This window comes from Lepidochelys kempii, chromosome 4 (genome assembly GCF_965140265.1).
Source record: "Lepidochelys kempii isolate rLepKem1 chromosome 4, rLepKem1.hap2, whole genome shotgun sequence".
NCBI lineage: Eukaryota > Metazoa > Chordata > Testudines > Cheloniidae > Lepidochelys > Lepidochelys kempii.
In genome coordinates, this window is record NC_133259.1 from 12672880 (window position 1) to 12693464 (window position 20585).

Genomic DNA, 20585 nt, shown 5'->3' on the forward strand with positions numbered 1-20585 from the left:
ACAGAAGAGGAGGGGCAGGGAGGAGAAGAGACAATCTTGATATTTCTAATACATCTCAGGAAAAAAACAAGCAAAAGAAAGCCCCCAAACTACAGGCTCTCTTTTTTACATCATGATGAAAACACAGACAAACAATGTTTTTCCTTTGCACGTGACCTTGAATATCCTCTCCATGGAAATACATTCAAAATCTAAATAACTTTAAGGCTAAAGTGTGATACTTTTCCCATAATAAGGAGAAGGCACAGCTGTATTTAGAACACAACGCAGTCAGAAGCAAAAGCATACAACATTTTAACAGAAAGCCTTATTAACATCATTAAAAGTAGTCTGTAAATGTTTTTGTGCCTCAAACTGACTTTCCCGGACAGCTAAAAGGATTTACATGATCTGGAACTCCTTACATGAACATTTTTTTAAAAAGGAGTTTAGTATATCTTACACAGGAAAACAATACAACAGAAATATTGAAATAACTGAGATACTCTGATGTAGACACAGTAATCCTAGAGGATTGTCAAGGAAGACATACAGAAAGGATAACTGAATTAACCCCTTTGCCCCCATAAGCTTTCTTTTCTCCTCCTCACCCCACCCCCTCCTCAGGAAAATGTTCAACATCCCCCGACCCCCAAAGCATATATCAATGGTATAATACAGTGGTTCTCAAACTTTCCAGACTACAGTACTCTTGCAGGACTCTGATTTATCTTGAGTACCCCCCAAGTTTCACCTCACTTAAAAACTACTTGCTTTTAAAAAAATCAGACATAAAAATACAAAAGTGTCACAGCACACTGTTACTGAAAAAATGCTTACGTTCTCATTTTACCATATAATTACAAAATAAATCAACTGGAATATAAATACTTTACTTACATTTCAGTGTATGGTATACAGAGCAGTATAAACAAGTCATTGTCTGTATGAAATTTTAGTTTGTACGGACTTCACTAGTGCTTTTTGTGTAGCCTGTTGTAAAACTAGGCAAATATCTAGATGAGTTAATGTGCCCCCGGGAGACCTCCAAGTACCCCCAGCGACACACATATCCCTGGTGGAGAACCACTGATAATTTATACACATATATGCACGTGCACATTGAGTTTGTGTTTAAATAATCTTGTTTAAAAAGGGAAATGTTAATGATAGATCAATATATGTTACTTAATATTATAAACTCTGTATTAAGATATGTACCTATACATATCAAGTCAATGTAATTGTAAAATGTCTATTGATATTTTGGGTCATTTACAATAATTAAATATTTTCCTAAAGCAAACAAAAAAGAAATTAAAAAACCCCACTGTTACACACTTAAGAGGCTCTTCTATATATCAAATGTAAGTACAATATATATATCCATCTCTCATCAAGCTTGCCTTGGTATCTTGCCTTCACTACTATAAATTATCAGGGAAGATAAAAATCTTGGCAGTTTATAAAAAATATTTTTTTCTTATTTAAATAAGATATTTTATTTACATGTAAAGAGCTCTTTACTTTCTTCCCATTTTATAATCTTAAATTGCTAAACTAGATATTTTATATGTTTCTTTAATTAGCTTCCTAATTGTTAGTAGAACAAGATTGTAGATTTCACACTTAAAATCATCATCTATGCTGTAAAAGACTAATCCAGGACCTCATTAACATCCTTATTATGAGAACACCACAAACTCAATCAAAACACAACATTGATAAGCAATCAGCCTCTCCTATATTTGCAACCAACATTACCTTCCAATATACTGAGCCTCCACAAGTCAAGAAAGCTGAAATGCTTCAACAAGGCTATACCTCTCTATAACGGTCTGCAGTTTGAAGATAATGGGACCTGAGCACCTAAATCATTTAGGTACATTTAAAAATCCTATTCTCAGGTGCCTAAATTTGGGCTTAAGAGCCTAACTTTAGGCTCCTAGTTTTGAAAACTTGGCCTGTACGTATAAAAGAGTTCACAATTATTGTGCTAAGGTATTTAAAGTCTAAAAAAATTTAATTAACGCTGAAGCACTTTTGTTTTAAGTGACAAAGATTTTATCCACTAAGAAAATATTAATATTTTGGTTTTTGCCTATAGCTGTTTTATAACATTCAAAGAAGATACCCTACCACTATATTTTTAAAAAGAATTTGTAATTAATTTGGTTATATAATAGCACAAGTTTTCAAGTTAGTTTTACAAAACTTCAACATGACGTAAATCCATAATTGATTAAAATTCAAGTGATTTTAATCAATTATTTAAAACTGCTTTGATTTATATTGCTCTACCCTGTAAATGTACATTATAACTGTTGGATACGGTGTTGCTGTAGCCACGTTGGTCCCAGGACATTAGAGAGAGAAAGTGGGAGAGGTAATATAACTGTTGGCTCATGAAGATGACAGCCAAAGACAGCATACATCAAGATAAAGAAGTTAATCCCACATCTTTTACAGTTCCCATAATTGTCTCATCTTCATTTTAAGTCTTTACACACAGGAACTGTCGCTGGTTGAGAGGTGTGGCAGATGCTAATTTATTACTAAGGAATATCAATTGCTTTTTGTTTTTCCATTATTTTAAAAAGAATAAATTAACAAAGCATTTAGAAGGCAAGACTATCCAGATGGGACCAACGTCAAGTTAGAGCAAATTTGGAACCAAAAGTCTTCACAATATCCTTTCAAAATGTAAATAAGTAAAACTCAAAAATACATGCACATATGCTTATAGTGACTGAAGATATTTTCTTTAGAACCCTAACAGTAGTAACTACACATCAATACCAGAAAGCAACTAGTCTGGTATATTTAGGCTTTGAACCCAGTTCAATCAGACAAGTATATTTGCAGATCCACAGTTATTGTCATTGCAAAAGAATACCGTAGCTGGTGCTCAGGATCAAAGTAACACATTAAAAGCCAATTAAAAGAGGAAATAATAGCTGAAAGATGTTGGTGTGGCACGCACCTTCAGTATCATCACGCAATTGCTCCACCAAATCTGTCAAATCCTCCCAAGAGTCTTTGCAAACAGCAAAAAGAAAGGAAAAGAAAGATAAAATGTCATGCAAGCCATGATCTAAAGGAAAGAATCAAAATCAAGATATAAGAAAGGGAAAACAGAAGAGGAGATTTCTGTAATACAACACTCAGTTTGCAGTAGTAAGATTTGCAATTCAAAAGCATTTATTAGTCTGCACAAAGCAATATAGCAAAGCTTTATCAGAGAAAAGAAAGCATTTATTGCACAGTTAGGTTTGGAGATTTTTGTTTGTTTAAGCCTTAAGGCTGACACTTCTGTAAAACATTTATTAATAAAAAAATCCAACTAGAAAGACGTATTTTTTTTTAGAACTATACAAATCTAAGTACTGACGTTCTCATATTTAACTTTATGCAACTTCAGCATCTGCCTCAGTCCTCTTTCCATATGACCACCTAAACATGCCTACAAATGAAAAACAAGCCCTGTAAGTCTTTTTTAGTAAAATCAATTAGGCTAGAACGGACCATAACTCAGATTTCCAATATGCTGCAGATATGTCCAAGATGACTTCAGTCATGTCATAGTTTAAATTGTTTCACACAAATGAGGGTACACTGACATCTCCGTAACTGTCTCTTACTCTGCGATGCACTTCTGTAGACAGCTGATAGGCAAGGGGGCAGAGGTAGAGATCCTAGCAGAGAAGTGAAGAGGCGGGGCGGGGGAGGGAGGTACTGAGCAAAGTACACATTCCACTAAGATCTCCTTCCTGCCCGCCGCTTCCCCCCGCCCCCCGGGAAAGCTACAGCTAACCTTCTCCTCCAAAGAAACACTGTTAATTTGTGAATAGCAAAGACAGTCATACTGTGCATATAAAATAAAAGTGAAAATGTGATAGAGATCCTAAAATTATTGAGCAGAAGATAAAAATCTCCCATAGCATATTCTTACTCACCAATCTTCATATTCTAAAACTAAACAGCTCATTCTGATTATTTTTTGGAAATTAGTTTCACACCAGAATTCTTGTATTTTCCAGATGTTCCGTTTTTCTTATTCTAAAGCAAAGCTGTTGCATATATTGAGAGTAATGGAGTGAAACTGCATTTCATTTTCACAGGACAGAATCTTTATAAGTATTGAAGCTAGTGTTATTCAGTAATTTAATATTTGTGGGAAACGCTTTCTATAATGAAATTATTTAAGATAAGAGGTGCCTAATATCTATTGGATACAGTTTTGTAGTTTAAATCATAAAAGGGTCTAGTAATTCTTGTTAATTAATAGGATTTACAAGCACTGGTAAAGAACAGCCCCAGCCCCTAATAATTCCCTAATCCTTATTTACATACATGTAAAGGAATTCCAGAGGTTTTAAGTCACAATCACATCACCATCAGAAACAGAAACAGATGATTAAACAAAGATTCATTCCTTCTTTGTGCAAATGTTCATGGTAATAAAGAATAAATGAGGAAAAAACCCACAATGTTAAAAATTTCCAAATACAATGAAGAAAAATGTTCACTAGGCATCAGCAGATTGTTAATACACTTTTTCCTTTTCCTCTGCTTTGATTTTTGTCATCCTCCACATCTAATGCATGCATAGTACAAGACACTTGTGAATCTCCAATTCTATATTTACTTTCTTTCCCTCAATCTTATCTCTTCCCATGGATCCCCACATCTAAAACCCATGACATCATAAGGTATTTTCCACCAAACCCTAGGCTTTGCTATTATGATCGTCTGATCTACATGCCTGCTGATGACTGCACAAACAACAGATTTAATTTATTACTTTTTAAAAAGTTAGATATTGTAGTGTGCCTTCCTGCAGTGATCTTCTGACATTTCTGTTTTCTTTAGCTGTTAACGCACAAAAATATCCCTGAAGGCCAACAGTTTCTAACATATGAATCACGATATCAGGTCAGATCAGTTAAGTCCAACTAGTCTAGTATTCTGTACCAGATACTTCAAAGGAAGGTTCAAGAAACCTTTTGGTGGGCATCGCATGGGCCAAATCTGGCCCACAAGCCATATATTTGACATCCCAGAGCTAGGGTTTTAAAGAAAAACACAGATATTTCCAGGGAATTTTTTCCACACACCACCATAGGCATCAATCCTATTCACTTTCAGAGCTGGGAGCAGCACAGGAGCTGCATAAAGTTGAGCTTACAGCTGAGGCTAAAGGAACCATTAGCTGCATAAAACCAAATTCATGAGAAAGTTTGTGAGCGAGTGAAAAAACTGGTACTAAGAGAAACTGAATCAACTTAGAAGTTACACTTTTGTCGAAAATCTTATTACTACAAGTAACACCCAAAATTAGTTTAACAAATGTAGAGCAAAATGTTTTTGTTTCTTCTTTATTTCTTGTTCAATTGACAGCACTTTGTGTATGGTCAGTTTCTATGTTAACTCTGTTATCAGTTTCCCCCCCATTTGTGTGGGTCTCTCACACAGCAAAAAGGAACAGACTTTTTTTTTAAATAGAGACAGGAAACACTCAAAATTGTGAATACTGGGACAGCTGTAGTAAGTGAAAATACTTAAAATTCATTTTTTAAAATGACTGTATTTCATCTTCATGGCATCTCTTTAACAGCATTTCCAACTTTGATTCTGCTTTTGCCAACATCACCACAGTGTTCCAAGTCTTAATTACTGTATATCAACCCAATTCAGGTTACAGAAAGATAAAGACTTCAGTTCAAGACTGCAAAAAAAATTTTAAAAAAGTTTTCACAGTCAAATTAAAATCTTGAAAAGTCTAATGTTATGGATTTGTAATATTACATAAAAATAAGTGTACTGTGAAGCTTTTGTTTGGAAAAGTGCAGGAAGAAAAAAGCTTTAAGGACAGATTCATATTAAAACCTCTAATATACCTAAGTAGCAATGCTGCCTGTGTTTTAAGGAGAAAAATACGGTGACATTTTACATATGTTATGAATACAATAAATTATTTGTAACTAAGTCTATCTTCATCTATTTTCCAAATCAGAGAGGTGTTGCTACTTTACAACACAGAAGAAGTGTGGGATAAAAGTTACTGTGCCACAGAACACACATGCATATTGCTTAAAAAAAATTAGAAAACTAACAGGCTGTATGAGCTGAAGCAACCCCCAGACACAAACGATAAACTTACACACATTGTCAGAGATAAATATATCTACTTTGCCTACTAGCCAGTAAGTGGCTCCTCTGCAGCACCCAGTACTGCATTCATTAGAAATATTTTCCCCCTCCCAATATCTTCACACTAGTGTCAAAGAATCTCCTGCATTTTTAAAATTTTCCTTTCGTTACTTCACACAATTTGTAATGACCCTTTTGTCCAGTGTATAAGGATGATTTTAAATAAATCTACCCGACCTTTCTTAAAAAGTGTTCATAAACATTGACTGAATGAGTAAGGAAATGTACAAGCAATGAGAAAGAGTGTGTATATGACAGGGCAGCTGTCCTCTGTGCCACCATTTCGTTTCTGCTATGAAGAACCTTATAAAATGGTGGCTACTCCTGAAGGGACCGCATAGATTTACATTAAAACAATCCTTTGTCCCACCTTTGCCTTTTTGGGGGTGATCATTCAAATTTGCAATTTTTTTCCTCTGAGATTCCAGAGCAGACACAATACTTAAAAGGCCACGTATACCAAAACTCATAATAAGTAGTGCAGCTAATAATGGAATTTGATCATACATATGTTCTCCTGTATGAGAAGCAGCCTTAAGCAAAAATTCTTAAAAAGCAGAAAATACTAGGCATTAAAAAAGCTGCATTTTCATAAGCAAATAAGATTTAAAAAACCCAAAAGGGACTCAGTGTCCAATAAATTTCTAACAGCTCTGTTGACTGCTAACATACCAATTTTTAAAAAGCAATTAGTGATGAGAAATGTTACATAGCTGTGTTCAGTTTTCTAAAAATTGAAATTATGATGAAGACAGATTTGGGTTGAGATAGAAACCCCTTAAAATATGTTAAGTCCAGGAAACTATAATGCCAGTGCCCATGCCCAAGACCATTGTGGCTATCCACTTTAGCAGAATGCTTTCCCAAACCCAGAAGTTCACTCATTCCCTTGGCCTGTGTGCTTTGAAGAAGAGACAACATAAGATCTTGTGTGACAAACTGGTCAAAAAGACCGCACAAGGGGAAAAGTAGTGATATTCCATAGCACTGCACAGCCTCAAAACCCCCCACTACACGAAGGACTTAACTACAAATTAAGGAAGGGGGGGAGGGGTCGTGGCCTGTGACATAGTGGGAAGAACCAGAGTTAAATGAAATATCTGCTTTGATTTACACGTTTTTCTGATTGAGGATTGGTGGGAGGAAAAGGTCAGCCACAGAGCCTAAAGCCCAGGACAAGTGTTCCTTTAAGTTTCTTCACTTAAATATCCCATATATACCCCTCATAAAAAACTGAGTAAAACCTTATAGCACTGTCTTGCACACAAATACCTATATATTTCAAATCAAGCAGACTTCAAAATTGTAGTTTTGAAAAACTAACACGGGCACAGGATAACCACTCTCTGCTGGAGTTCCTACTCATACATATCAAGGGGGCTCAGCACACAGTGTGACAGTACCTTTAGCTGGGCCCCCACGTGTTAGAGCACGGGGCTCTGTGGCTTCCACAGTGATTTACTATTGCTTTTTATTTTCCGTGGCTCACCTGCGCAGGCCCACCATATTTTCTAACATTGTGTTATACAGATGTAAGAGAATGGCTTGCCATAATTTAGTACAATGCTCTGGCATTTATGTGGAATTGGAGTCCTCATGGAAATTCACCAAAAAAGTGTTACACAGCCTTAAAATGTTATATCAGATTCACATTCCTCTGAACATGGTTTAAATGGAAAAAAATATTTTGTACATACCTATTATGACCTTAACACTTAAGGAGAACCAGAAAGGTATGCTATGTTTAAAAAGGACAAAAACAAAAAACCCACCATCATGTTAGAAAATGAAATTAACATGATGCGGGATTTAAGCAAAAGTGAATCTGAGGGCCTTTAAACCATCTTGTTGTTACCTACTATGAAAAGCCTGACTGGGAAACATTAATTTAAAATACCAATAATGAATGTGTCCCTTAGAATATGTGCTAACTACTGATGCTAAACTATCTATTCAATCTCGTATTTAGCTGTGACACTCTTCGTACCTTTCCCAGACCTGAAGAAGAGCTCTGTGTAGCTCGAAAGCTTGTCTCTCTCACCAATACCGCACGCACCTTTGCTCGAATATCCTGGGACCAACACAACATATTCCAGGGTAGAGTCAATGTCTTACATTTGCATTAACTTTTGTCACTCTACTCACACCTCCCAATTAAATTCCAGCGTTTCTAGTGAAGACATACTGTCACAAACTGTTTTTTGTTTTTCCTCACAATGTTGTCACCCCTTGTGTTAATATACTTGCTATTTAGCATGCATCTTTTCGTTTTTGTAGTGCCATGATCATGGACGTGCACTTGATATTGAGCAAAGATTTGCATTCAGTTGTATAATTCAGGAAAGTCATACATCGGTAATAAAGTGGAAGGGAATGAAAAAAGTTTGTTTATGAGGGAATAAGAGTCAGTACTTCTAGGGCCCCATCATCTCCGCAACTGCACACTTGCAACTTCCATTAAGGTTAATTGGAATTGTCCACTGTGGGCAAGTGATGGTACAACTGGGCTTCTGTTCTATTCCTATCAATGACTCACAGCATGATTTTAGGCAAGTCACTTAACCTCTATCCCACAATTCACCCGTGTATCCATTAGATATAAAGGTATCTCCCTACCTTACAGGGGTTTTGGAGGCTTGATTCATTAGTGTCTGTAAAGATCTTCACAGTCCTTGGATGTGAATTGCCAAGGAAGTGTAAATATTATTTAAGAGATTCTTCACAAGGCATTTTTATCTTGCAAAAAGGCAACCCATTTTCTTTCAAGAACACAAAAGCTGCCTCCTATTGTTTCAACCAGGAGTTTAGACCTCACTCATCACCATAATATCAGAGTGCCTTATAAAGTCATAATCCATTATGCAATTTAATCCTCACTCTTCCTCTCCAAATAGGTTGTCCTGTCACTCCTCATTGCCCCATTCCTCATTACAAGAGGAAAGCTGAAGTCAAAGTGAGTTTTACAGTTGTTTCTCTCTACAAGCATTTTAACATATGTAGGCCCCAAAGCATGCAACTCGGGTCTTAATGTATGTCACTTGCATAAATGAATGAATGAATGTTTATGCTGCTACTTGGGAAGGATTTGAAGATTCTGTAATGATAAAATAAGTAATAGATATGGTTTTATTTTGAATTTAAAAAGATGGAATAATGCCAGTAAAGAAACTGCAGAAAAACAATTTTCAGTTAAAAAAGCTGGCTCAATACATGGTGAACTATGTTGATGGAGTAATAATATATGGGTGACATTTAAATAAAGCATTTATTTTTGAAGTATCTGTATAAATTCTTCTTCATACAAAAATGCATTAATAAAAACTTTAAAAACTCCTGGCCAAAAGCAAGAAAAAGATTCAACCCAATTTGTTGTTAAACTACCAAAAATTAGATTAACATGAAAGATGTACCCTTTTACCATGTAACTGAGTCACTATAATTCAACTTTCTAAATATAGCGTTTTAAAGATAAGTGAAGTAGTGTATTTGATACAATACATTATTCTTCATGTCAAATAAGTCTCTCATAATAAGGCTGTGATGCATACTGCTCATGCTCCCAATTACAAACTGATCCCATCGGTACTAAAATTATTAACCTGTGAAACTCTGGCTAAAGTGAAGCCATGTCTTTCAAGGGAGAGGGGAGAAATTAAACAGAACTTTCACTCCACCTCAGATGCACTCATCGTTAGCTATCCCTATGAAAATTCATGACTATTTTGCACTTTACAATTGTCCACAAAAGCTCAACTCTCAATTCCATTTGAATACTATCTGTCCACATGGACATTTATAAAGTAAATAAAGGAGTAAAGTAAATAAAGTAAAGTACTCCTTTTCTTTTTGCGAATACAGACTAACACGGCTGTTACTCTGAAACCTAAAAATAAAGTGTTTTCTACTTTTTAACCCATAAAAAGATTGACTGTATTGAAAACAAAACAGAAAAAACCTCTAGCAGCATCTCTCATTTTGTGTTATTTGTGTAACAAAAACAATGTTCCAATTTTTCAGTGACCTACCACTGTTCTACCAAAATAAAAAACGACAATGGCTAAATTGAATTTTATTCTTTACATCTAGATAAAATTATGGCCTTTTGAGGTCACCAAGTTAACTACCACCAATAACTTCAGGAGCTGAAAAAAAAGGAAACGAAAAGCATTTATTTATAATTTTGAGGGTCTGTGAGTGGGTTTTGTTTTGTTTTAGTTATATACAATGTTTAAGACAAAAATTACTTCTAGAGGCTGAAGAGTTGTGCTAAATCTAACCTGGAGCATGATCCTACTCTTGTATAAGTCAATGGGACAGATTCTGCTCTCAGTTACATCAGCAAAATCCAGAGTAATTCTACTGAAGCAAATAGAGTTACTCCAGATTTACACTGGTGTAACTGAGATCAGAATCTGGCCCCAAAACAGCTTTGCCTTTGTCTTAAGTGGGAGCAGAAATAGGCCCTGCTTTTATAGAAACTAATATGACTGCATGAAAAGGTGGTTTTGTTTTGGGGTTTTTGTTGTTTTGTTTTTTAAATATTAATGCCTGAGCAATGGTTTGGCTGAAGCTACTGAATTACCACGATGTTCTTATATTCCTGAAATATTACCTCCTTTCTTGCCCCTCCACCTCAAAACCACAAAATCAATTTGAAACTAGCTTTCTTAAGGGAATTCTAATGTAATTCAGCAGCTCCTCAACAGGGGAATGACAGAAGGCCTCTCTTCATAAATAGTGAGCACCACCGTGCTGAGCCTCATTCTGTTTGAGAAATTAGTATTACATCCACAAAGGTTCCAGTTTTACACACATTCGCCATCTAGCCAAAAAAAGTCTTAACATCCTGTGTATTCACATGATATTTAGGGTTGCTTTTAAACTCTTCTTCTGATATTTGTCTGACTGAAATTATCAATATGAAATGTTTTGGTGGGACATACAAAATCAGAATAACTCATAACTTCCTTCAGTGGCCTGCTTTATGTTTAATACACATTTTCTAATTAAATTTGCAGTAAGGAGTCGACAGAAAATGACAACAAAATGAACTTACACTGTTTCTCTGGACCATTGAAAAAAGATACTGATGTAATATTTTTGTAACTTGCTGGTTTACCAGAAATCCTGGTCTCTCCACTTCAGAATAACTAAAAGGAAGCAGGAACTTTCTAAAAATAATTTAAATAATATTGTAGCAAGTCACACAGAGGTAAGTTTGAAAATTAAGATGCTCTAGGACCCACCTATTGAGAAAATTGGGAGCCCAAGAGAGGAGAATCTGGAAACCACTAAAGCCTCCAATGTGGTCCAGCAGCAGAGCCTCAAAGGAAGTTAGATGAGGGCAATAAAATATATGATATAGTCTACATAAATAATAAATCAAAATTCATTAAATGAAAAACTCTCTTCACTGAGTCCTCCATTCTCTCTACTTCTCCATCCTCCTTTCATTTATTGTCCTTTTTTCACTCTTTCATTGAAAATTAATACTCTTCATTCCCTAGCTTCCCTTTCTTTATAAGCAAGCACAACACTCCTTCCTGTTTCTCAGTTCCACTCCCACTAGTTTATCATCATGTGTGATATGTGGACACCATCAACGTGGGGGAGGAATTTACTTCTTAGGTACTCAGATAACAGGAGACCCAGTCACAGACTAGGACAGCATTCAGCTAGGCACGGTACAAACAGAACAAAAAGCCTGTAAGCTCTTTGGGGCAGCGATTAAGTATAAGACAAGAGACAACAGATGGATCCAATGGGTCCAGGTACAGGAAACAGAAACACTATTGGTCACTGTGGTTTCAGAACACCAGCCACCTAGCCATTGTCAAGTTTTTTGTTGCCATCACAGCAAAGGAAAGTTTAAAGGAAGGATTTGAAGGATGATGTGATAAATGAAGTGGGGAGTAGCTCCCTTTAATGGACACTCAGCCAACCAGCTAGCTGTAAAATCCCCCTTGGAAGCTGCTCTTTGGCTACTTTATCTGTAAAGGGTTAAAAAGTCCCCCAGGTAAAAAAATAAAAAACAAATAAAAGTGGGCACCTGACCAAAGGAGCCAATGGGAACGTTACAACTTTTAAAAATGGGAAGAAACTTTCCCTTTGTCTGTTGTTCTCTGGGCTGTAGGGACAAAGAGCAGCAATGCTATAAGCAGGAATGTTGTGTAAGGTTTGAAACAGGTATGAAAAAGTATCTTCCATACCTAGAAGAAATTATTTGGATAGGGAATGTTTAGACAGACACAATCAGCTTTATTTCTTATTTTGGCTTGTGGAACTCCTCTGTGCTAACCCCTGATGCTTTTGTTTGCTTGTAACCTTTAAACTGAACCCCCAAGAAAGCTAGTTTGGGTGCTTACTTTTTGGAATTGCTCTTTTAAAATCTAGCAAAGTTTAAGTTCCAGATGTATTTTTTCCTTTTTGTTTTTAAGAAAATTTACCTTTTTTTAAGAACAGAATTGGATTTTGGTGTCCTAAGAGGTTTATGCATGTTTGATTAGCTGGTAGCACAGCTAATTTCCTTTGTTTTCTTTCTCAGCTCTTCCCTGGAGGGGGTGGGGTGGGGTGAAAGGGCTTATGGGTACCCCACAGGGAGGAATTCCCAAGTGTTCCTTCCTTGGTCCAAGGGGTTTTTTTGCATTTGGGTGATGGCAGTGTTTACCAAGCCAAGGTCAGAGAAAAGCTGTAACCTTGGGAGTTTAAGACAAGCCTGGAGTGGCAAGTATTAATTTTTAGAATCCTGGCGGGCCCCCACCTTCTGTACTCAAAGTGACAGAGGGGGATTAGCCTTGACAGAGGATAATAAGGTAGTTTGTGGATGTTTATGGGGAGCTCCTCCCAAGTGTGAGGGGCAGCATGGAAAAACCACAAAGGTGCTTGTTTGAATATTTAACAAGTAAGCGAGGCTGGCATCCATGCGAGATGGAGGTCTACCTTTCAATAGTAAATGAGAGATGATGGGTAGGGTCAGGATAGGATGTGAAGGGCCTTGTAAGTGAAGACAAGTAGCTTATGTTTGATGCAATAGATAAGAGGGAGCCAATGAAGGGATGTAAAGAGAGATATTAGGTAAGTAGGATATATTCTCAACATCTTCTGTGAATAGTACTTTTGATCAATATGAAATTTGTTAAGAAGAAGAGGGCCAAAACTGAAATCATTCAAATTCTATTCCATCATTAACTTTGGGGGTTTATATGCAGTGGGACCTGGATCTAAACAATCCATAGGTTACAGAATCAAGATCTGATTGAATAGGTTTTCCAAAGCCACGACAACCTCCTGTTTTCCCATCTCCACTATTAGAAGTACACCAAGTTTCCCAAAACAGCATGAAGATGATGTACTGTAACAGCTCAAAAGGGTAGCTATGTTTTATCACACCAACCCACACTACTCCAAAGAAAGTTCTATGAAAAGCAAATACCATAAGAGAAAAATGAAATAAATTCAAAGAACATTAGAATAAGGTTAAGGCTGACATACAGAGAAACAACAGTACAGAAATTCTAAGTCAAGTACATCTGTTCATCCTTACATCTCCCAATATTTGTATGACTTCAGATACCATAGGAGTCTCAAACGTGTGTGCTGCAGCACCTAAGCACAATGGGACACACTTAAGATGGAGTTTCAGCCTCTTATTTTGAAGCCTCTTGCTACCATCAGTCTGAATTACTTTGCCTTTGTGAGTAAATCAGAGCTAATGGATTTTTATCCCTGAAAATGTTTGACAGGTGAAGTTTAAATTATATTTTTTTTAACCTGGGAGAATCTTATTTAATTTCAAGAGCAATTCCATACAAAAGAAATCCCATCTAGCAAAATATCAAAATAAGATGTTACTATTTGACAATGGCAATGTCAAGTGGCTTAGCATGGATTTACATCATGATAGTTACTGAACAAGGGGCCTAATACTGAAAGGTTTCTGCTGATTGGTGTCAGTCATTTCAGTGGGAGGTCAGCACTTTGCAGGATTCAGTGCTAAGTGACTACTGGATCACAAGTAAACAGAGTAAAATGCTTCCACGCATTATTTACCATTATTATTTATTGGAAGAGAATGTGTGGAGTTTTTTTGTTTTGTTTTATTTTTTATTCTTGCAAAGCTTTACATTGGTTCTTTCTATTTCCCAACTTCACTGTACTTGTCCTGTACATTAAATTTCTCTCATCACAGCCAGATCACAAATAATCATTAGTTCCCTTAGAACATTAAAGACAGAAATGTTGTTTTATGCATCCATATTGCAGGCTTCAAAGCCATCTTAAATAATGGCACAAGATTCCTGATAGTATCATCACATGATACAAGACATAATTGCACAATTCCTTGGGGCTTGTCAAAATTCTCCTCGTATCACACATTAATCAGAATTTTGTTGATGTGCTCCATTTTTGAACGCTGCCTGTTTACAAGACAGCTGCAAATTTCTTAAAAACCAATGTTTAAATATGGACATCAAGATAAAATGCATCATTTACAAAAATACTCAGGTTATTTTCTTTCATGTGCTGACATGACAATACAGAACCTCATCTCTTATGATGCAACTTTGGGCTTCTAAATAAAACAAAAACAACAACATAACAATGACCCTCTAGAAAGAAGTCTGATCATAAAAGATACTTCAGAATCTTGTCACAATTTTATATATTATATAAAAATAAATATAATTTTGGCTAAGCCATATACAATTTTGGTCATGTTTTCCAGATTATGTAAGCCCTTGAATGGTGAAGCCCCTCCTCTCTCTCCCCCTCGCCCCCCCACAGTCTGTAGTTGTAACAATGAGATGGCTGCAGGGCTCCCAAGGTAGAGAACTGGACCATACCTTCATGGGTAGGTTCTGGGTCGGGGGTAAGTGAGATGTCATCCAGCTCGCGCAGGCAGAGCCATTCTCCATCCATAGATACTCGGAATTTGCAAAGATAGATGGTCTCCATGGCAGCCTGTGTGATCTTGTCTGTAGTGGGGGTTGGCATATCGCTTTGAGGCGTCAAGGCAGACATGATGACTCAGCTGGCACAACAAAAAAGAACTAAAAGGAAAAGCCTTCTGAGGAAGATAAGAAATACCACCTTGCTGTGTAAGAACAAATATGCTCAAATCACACAAACTGCAGTAGCTTTTTCATATATACAGCAAGGTATAAGTGATGCTCCTCTTCAGTCTCCTCTTTTCTCTTCCCCAACTATCTTTCTCTTCAGCTGTGCTAGATGCTATTAATCCTAAGCAACCACAGAAAACCTGGTCACTGCATAAAAGAAAAAGCTTCCTTGGCTAGTTACCAAAACTAAGAAGAGAAAAACCAAAATAATATAAGTCTATAGGAAAAGATATCCGGAATTGCTAGAATCACTACTAGTCTCTTTCTCCCCCAGAGAAGCCTGGACACAGAGTGCTAATAGGATTGGTTGTGCGCAGCAAGCAGGGTGTTGACCAAAATGGCTGACTAATGAACTGAACTGAAAATTCAGACTCATGTGACCAGCTGCTCAGATCGTAGGGCAAGCAATTCCCAGGATGCTCTATAGATGCTGCTGATGCAGGGAGAGCAATTAGGCTGATCTTGCTCTCATTGTCCACAGCCTCTTTTCAGACTATGCTAGTCAATCTGCGATCAACATAATGCACATATTTCTCATCAGTCCCTCTCATAGTACAAAGGAGTGGAGTGTCTGTTTGATGACTACAAAGAGATTTGTATTCCTTCCACGTGCCGGGGTGCTTCTATATAAATCAAATTGGGTGTGCAAATTACGATTGAGTGAGTTTAAGTTTCTCAAAAACTACCTTTTAAACTGAACTTTCCCATCTAAACAAATATTACGTGGATTTACTCTCAGATAGTAAAACAAATTTGAACAAACCTTCTAGTTTTAAGTGTTAGCAGTGCATCATTGACCCAGATTTTAGCCTTCACTTTTTTTTGTGGTAATACACATTATAAAGGCCAGATCGCTAACTAAAAATTAAAATTCTCCATTAAAAACTGGTGCAACTTTGGGTAAGTGCAAATAAAAGCTGTTACCACTGAACAAGAAGTAAAAATTGAAAGATACTTTTAAAAGAACAAAATGGTAACCCTGTCTGGTACCTTTCAGGTAATTTGACTCCTCGTGCCCTCAACCTTAACATGCCTCCTGTGAGGTGGGAATTGCAGTCTACGCTGTGCCTGAGACCTTCTACCCAAGCTGGTACCTCAAGAAATCCATGATCTCGAGGTCACTGCCTAACCATGGTAATCTACATGACAGGACATAGCCACCACTTAGTGTATATATATATATATATATATAACACCAGACAATAACCTTATGTGGTTTTTAATAATTTTAAATAAGATTTATATTAATTCCAGTCCTCAGTGACTGCAGTATTACATATGAACTACCTGCCCCCACATCAACACAATATGGCAACCTAGAGGCATTTTACATTTAAAACTACATGAATAAAAAAGTATTACATAGAAAACTGCCCTCCCTCCTGCAAAATCAAATTTAAACAGAAACACCTGAATTATGTATTTGGATGCATAGAAATGTTAGTACAGTAGTTTGAAATGCAGAAACACATGACATTTCACTACAAAATTCAGCTCCCCAATAAATGTGACTCAAAAAAGGGAACAGAAAACAGTCACCAAGTTAGTTTTCACTATATTTATGGAACTGGGGGGAAAAAAAGTCAGCAATAGCGTATAACAACAGGCAATGAAAAGAAGTTGCTTGCCAATATTAACCAGGAGTGTGGCAACTAATTAGTTAGAATACGTACGCAGCCCCCTTTAAGGGAAAATAAATAGTTCTCTTGTGTATTGTTTTAGTGATATAATACACAGCGCACATGGCAAAAATTATAGGTAGCTTTCTCAGAGAAAGCAACTTTTTTAAAAACACTAACAGTAGTTTACCATGTTGATGAAAGAGTAAAAACTCAGCAAATATCTCCAGTATTAATGTTGGGATTTTATCACCACCACCACCCTGGACAATGAAACTAGACGGGCCAGTCTCTTTATTTAGTCAGTCTTGTTTTCAAGTTCAAACACAATATCATAACACTTCAATGTTTATACTTTAAGTACTAGAGCAGAATGTTTGAACAACAAAACCACTCAAAATTAATCAATATAAAAAAATTGTTAAACCTAATTTTGCTTTGTTGATACTTTTAATACAAAACCTGAATTTTGACCAACAGTGGTCCTTAAATGGCACTTGTAAAATGGATTTTTTTTTCCTCTTCGTAAAGCTGTCCTACCTTTTTAAAAAATAATCTCAACTACACCTAGCCTAGAAACTCTAATTATTTTATCCAATCATCTTCAACAAAGAATGGAACCTTTGAGTATTTTATCTGAAAGATTGGCCGAGTTATTTTTAAAGGTATTTGATACGTTTTTGAATCCCTGAGAATTATTTTAGTGTTCACCAGAACTTTCATGTATACCAATTCCAGAGAAGTCCTGACCTTTTATTTAAAAAAAATGTTTAGACCTTTTCTTTGTAAATATATTTTAAGTGTAAATTGATATCAACAACATTCAAGAGTTCTAAAAGAACAGCACGGTAAAGCTGCTAACAAAAGTATATAATATACTGTATGACAAAAATCAGCTACTATACTGGAGAGCAAAAACTGTAGTTATCTTTAAAAGAGCACTAAGGGGTGGACATCCTGGAATTCATTACCCAGAGAACCTTAATTTAATATCAGGAAAAATCAGTTGAAACAACTAAAAACAGAGCTATAAAACAACCATGTTCACACAATACAATAGGGGCAAACATGGCTTCTGTATACAAACACTGTGCCTCAAAAGCTATTAGAATAGGGGGAAATGATAAATATTTTTTGTTTTTCCATAAACACTGAGATATTAAAACACAAATCAATCACAGGGCAAGAGGTAAAACTTTATCATGGCTCAGAAACTGGTCAAGGGACAGAAAAAGTGTCTAAATGGTGAAGGAGGCTAACAGTGGGTATCACTTCGTTAAGCTGGAAGTAGCTAGAATATGTTAAAGGTATTGTAAAAATGCTGGCATTATCAAAATATTTGAAAGCTAGGAATTCCAGATCAAAGATTTAAGCAACTGACAAACACTACAGTTCTGTAAAAAAAATTTAAAAATTAAGTTTCAATTTTACTAAATGAATCAAACATCTGAAAGCAAGCCAATCCATTCTACCATTACTATTTAAAATGTTAACTTTGGATAATAGAACTTACTTTAAACTTTGGTCCTATGCATTAAATATCAACTAGATTAGTCCAATAGGGCAGGCCAATATTTTTCTTTCCTCTCCTTTCTTTATTACAATGTGACAAAGAAGAACTTTAACTTCAGTAAGTACTTCTACTTTTAAAGTGACAAATCAGGAATCCATTGTCCACTTCAGATGTAAGGGAATAAATTCTAACTTACGCACAAACCTCACATATTACTTCTCACGGCAACACTCTACTTAGTGTGAAATTTTAGTTCACAAGCCAAAAACCAGGCTTGCAATAAAAACTGAGTTACAGCCTTAACCATACAGAGCCTACCAACTCACCATAAAGATGTGGAGAAGGGGTGTAGAATAAAACGGCAAAGTTTTGGGATGACAACGTTATTTTGGTTATTCAAGACGGCAGAAGACTGAGGAATTACAAAACAACCGACCAATGCTAGGTAAATGTACAACACTGACAGATGAGATTCAATGAAGATAAAGTACTCATATACATAATAATGGGTTCTAAATTAAGTGTAAACACTCCAAAAGAAGATCCAGGCAACACTGCAAACAGGATAAAATTGTACAGCATATACGTCTACAAGTTTCCTCACAATAGAAAACCAACCACTAACTGCCAGGAATCAGGAAGACGTTTCCCCTACAGACAAGTTACTCCATACTTTTCACCACAGAGTTTCTTGTGTGTCCCTCTGATCAATTTATATGGCCGCACAGGCTATAAGACTAGACAGGACATCAGTCTGATCCAAACTGGCAGCTCCTATGTTTCCAAATTAAATAAATCCTGATAAAAATCAATCAGTTTTCCCCATTCCCCATCTATGCCACTTGCAGACAGAACTACAACCTTGACATTCTGTTCCTGGTGTCCAATATCTTTTCCTTCACCTTTTAACTTGGCAGGATATAGAAAGGCAGGTGGCAAAATAATCACCTTTTGCACGATTTCCCTCATATCTCCGCTCCTGCTTTCAATGCTGTACCTCAATGACAATAGCAGCATGCCCACCCCCCCAGTTCAAGAGTTAATATATCTTCCACAAACATACACTCCCCAAAACTATCTTTTCTGCATAAAATATTCACCAGCCAACTCTCTCTATAGGTGACATGCTATAGGATAATCAGCCCCCACCCTGAATGGGGCCATACGCGGAATCCAACCCTTCATTTCTTTGCTGCAGTAAGACAGGGAACCAGGATTTTCACCTTCCACATACGAGGCACACGTGCAGTACGTCTCTTGCAATTTGAGTCCAGCAGGTTAAAAATACAAAAGGGCAGGAGTGAAGAATTTTCTAGGCTCAAGAAAAGAGATGGAATCCATTACTTCCATAAATACAGTGACAGACTTTTCTCTTTGTGCAGCAAAGGTGTTTCAGAATTTAGAATACCTATGTTACTAAAAGTAAACCTGAAAAAGGGGAAGGAAGAAGCTACCAGAGCCATCATGATCAGATGGCCTCCCACTGGAAGCCAACAGGAATTCTGCAGAGTAAAGGCAGCTCAATCAGGCTCTTAGTTTTTGTTTTAAAAACCTTCTATGGATTTACTGCAGCTCACCTCACCTAAATAAATTTTATTCTCCTACCTGTTCTCTCTGCTTGTCTAGCACTGGCTGCACCTTTGCCTCTTGGAGGAACAGTCTGACTAGCGTTCATCCAACAGCAGCTCCTGTTGGCATGAACAGCTTTCATGATCTCTCTGTCTTAACTCTTCATCTCAGTTCAAGTTTCGGCTGAAGACATAAGTATCTTGGCCTTTCTTTGCCCTTACTGTTTCTCTCTCCCTCTGCTACTTTTTTTTTTTTTTTTAAATTCAGCATAATGTGGTCTGGGATGCAATGTGTGTAAGTCACTATGCTGGACTTGTACACATTGTATCCTAGACCACATTGCTGTTGAATTAAAAAAAAAAAAAACACACAAAAAACCAACTACACATATATGTGAGTACAGTAAAGTGCAGACAACGGAGCATCTGCTCATTTGCCTGCCCCTTGGGGAGACCTGTATGAAGGAGGAACTTGCAGCTGCAATGGAAAGAGCCATCACTTGTACATGGTTCTGGAAAAACATCTAGTTTGTGACAAGGACATAAGTAGTAGTCACTACACAAAATAAAATTG

At 36.5% G+C, this 20585-nt stretch overlaps 1 protein-coding gene across 10 annotated transcripts in view; it reads right to left on the reverse strand.

The window, feature by feature from the left end:
- RUFY3 (RUN and FYVE domain containing 3) overlaps positions 1-20585 on the reverse strand; it is a 97070-nt gene that overhangs the window by 69632 nt on the left and 6853 nt on the right. For 5 of the 10 annotated variants that reach the window (XM_073340393.1, XM_073340390.1, XM_073340396.1 and 2 more), the window contains exon 2: positions 2963-3016. The exons of 1 other annotated variant lie outside the window; for it this stretch is intronic. In XM_073340393.1, coding sequence (XP_073196494.1) covers positions 2963-3016 — 54 coding nt within the window. Of the gene's footprint in view, positions 1-2962; positions 3017-15035; positions 16504-20585 lie in introns of those variants that run through there. 4 more of the 10 variants (XM_073340392.1, XM_073340399.1, XM_073340394.1 and 1 more) reach the window with 4 other exon arrangements.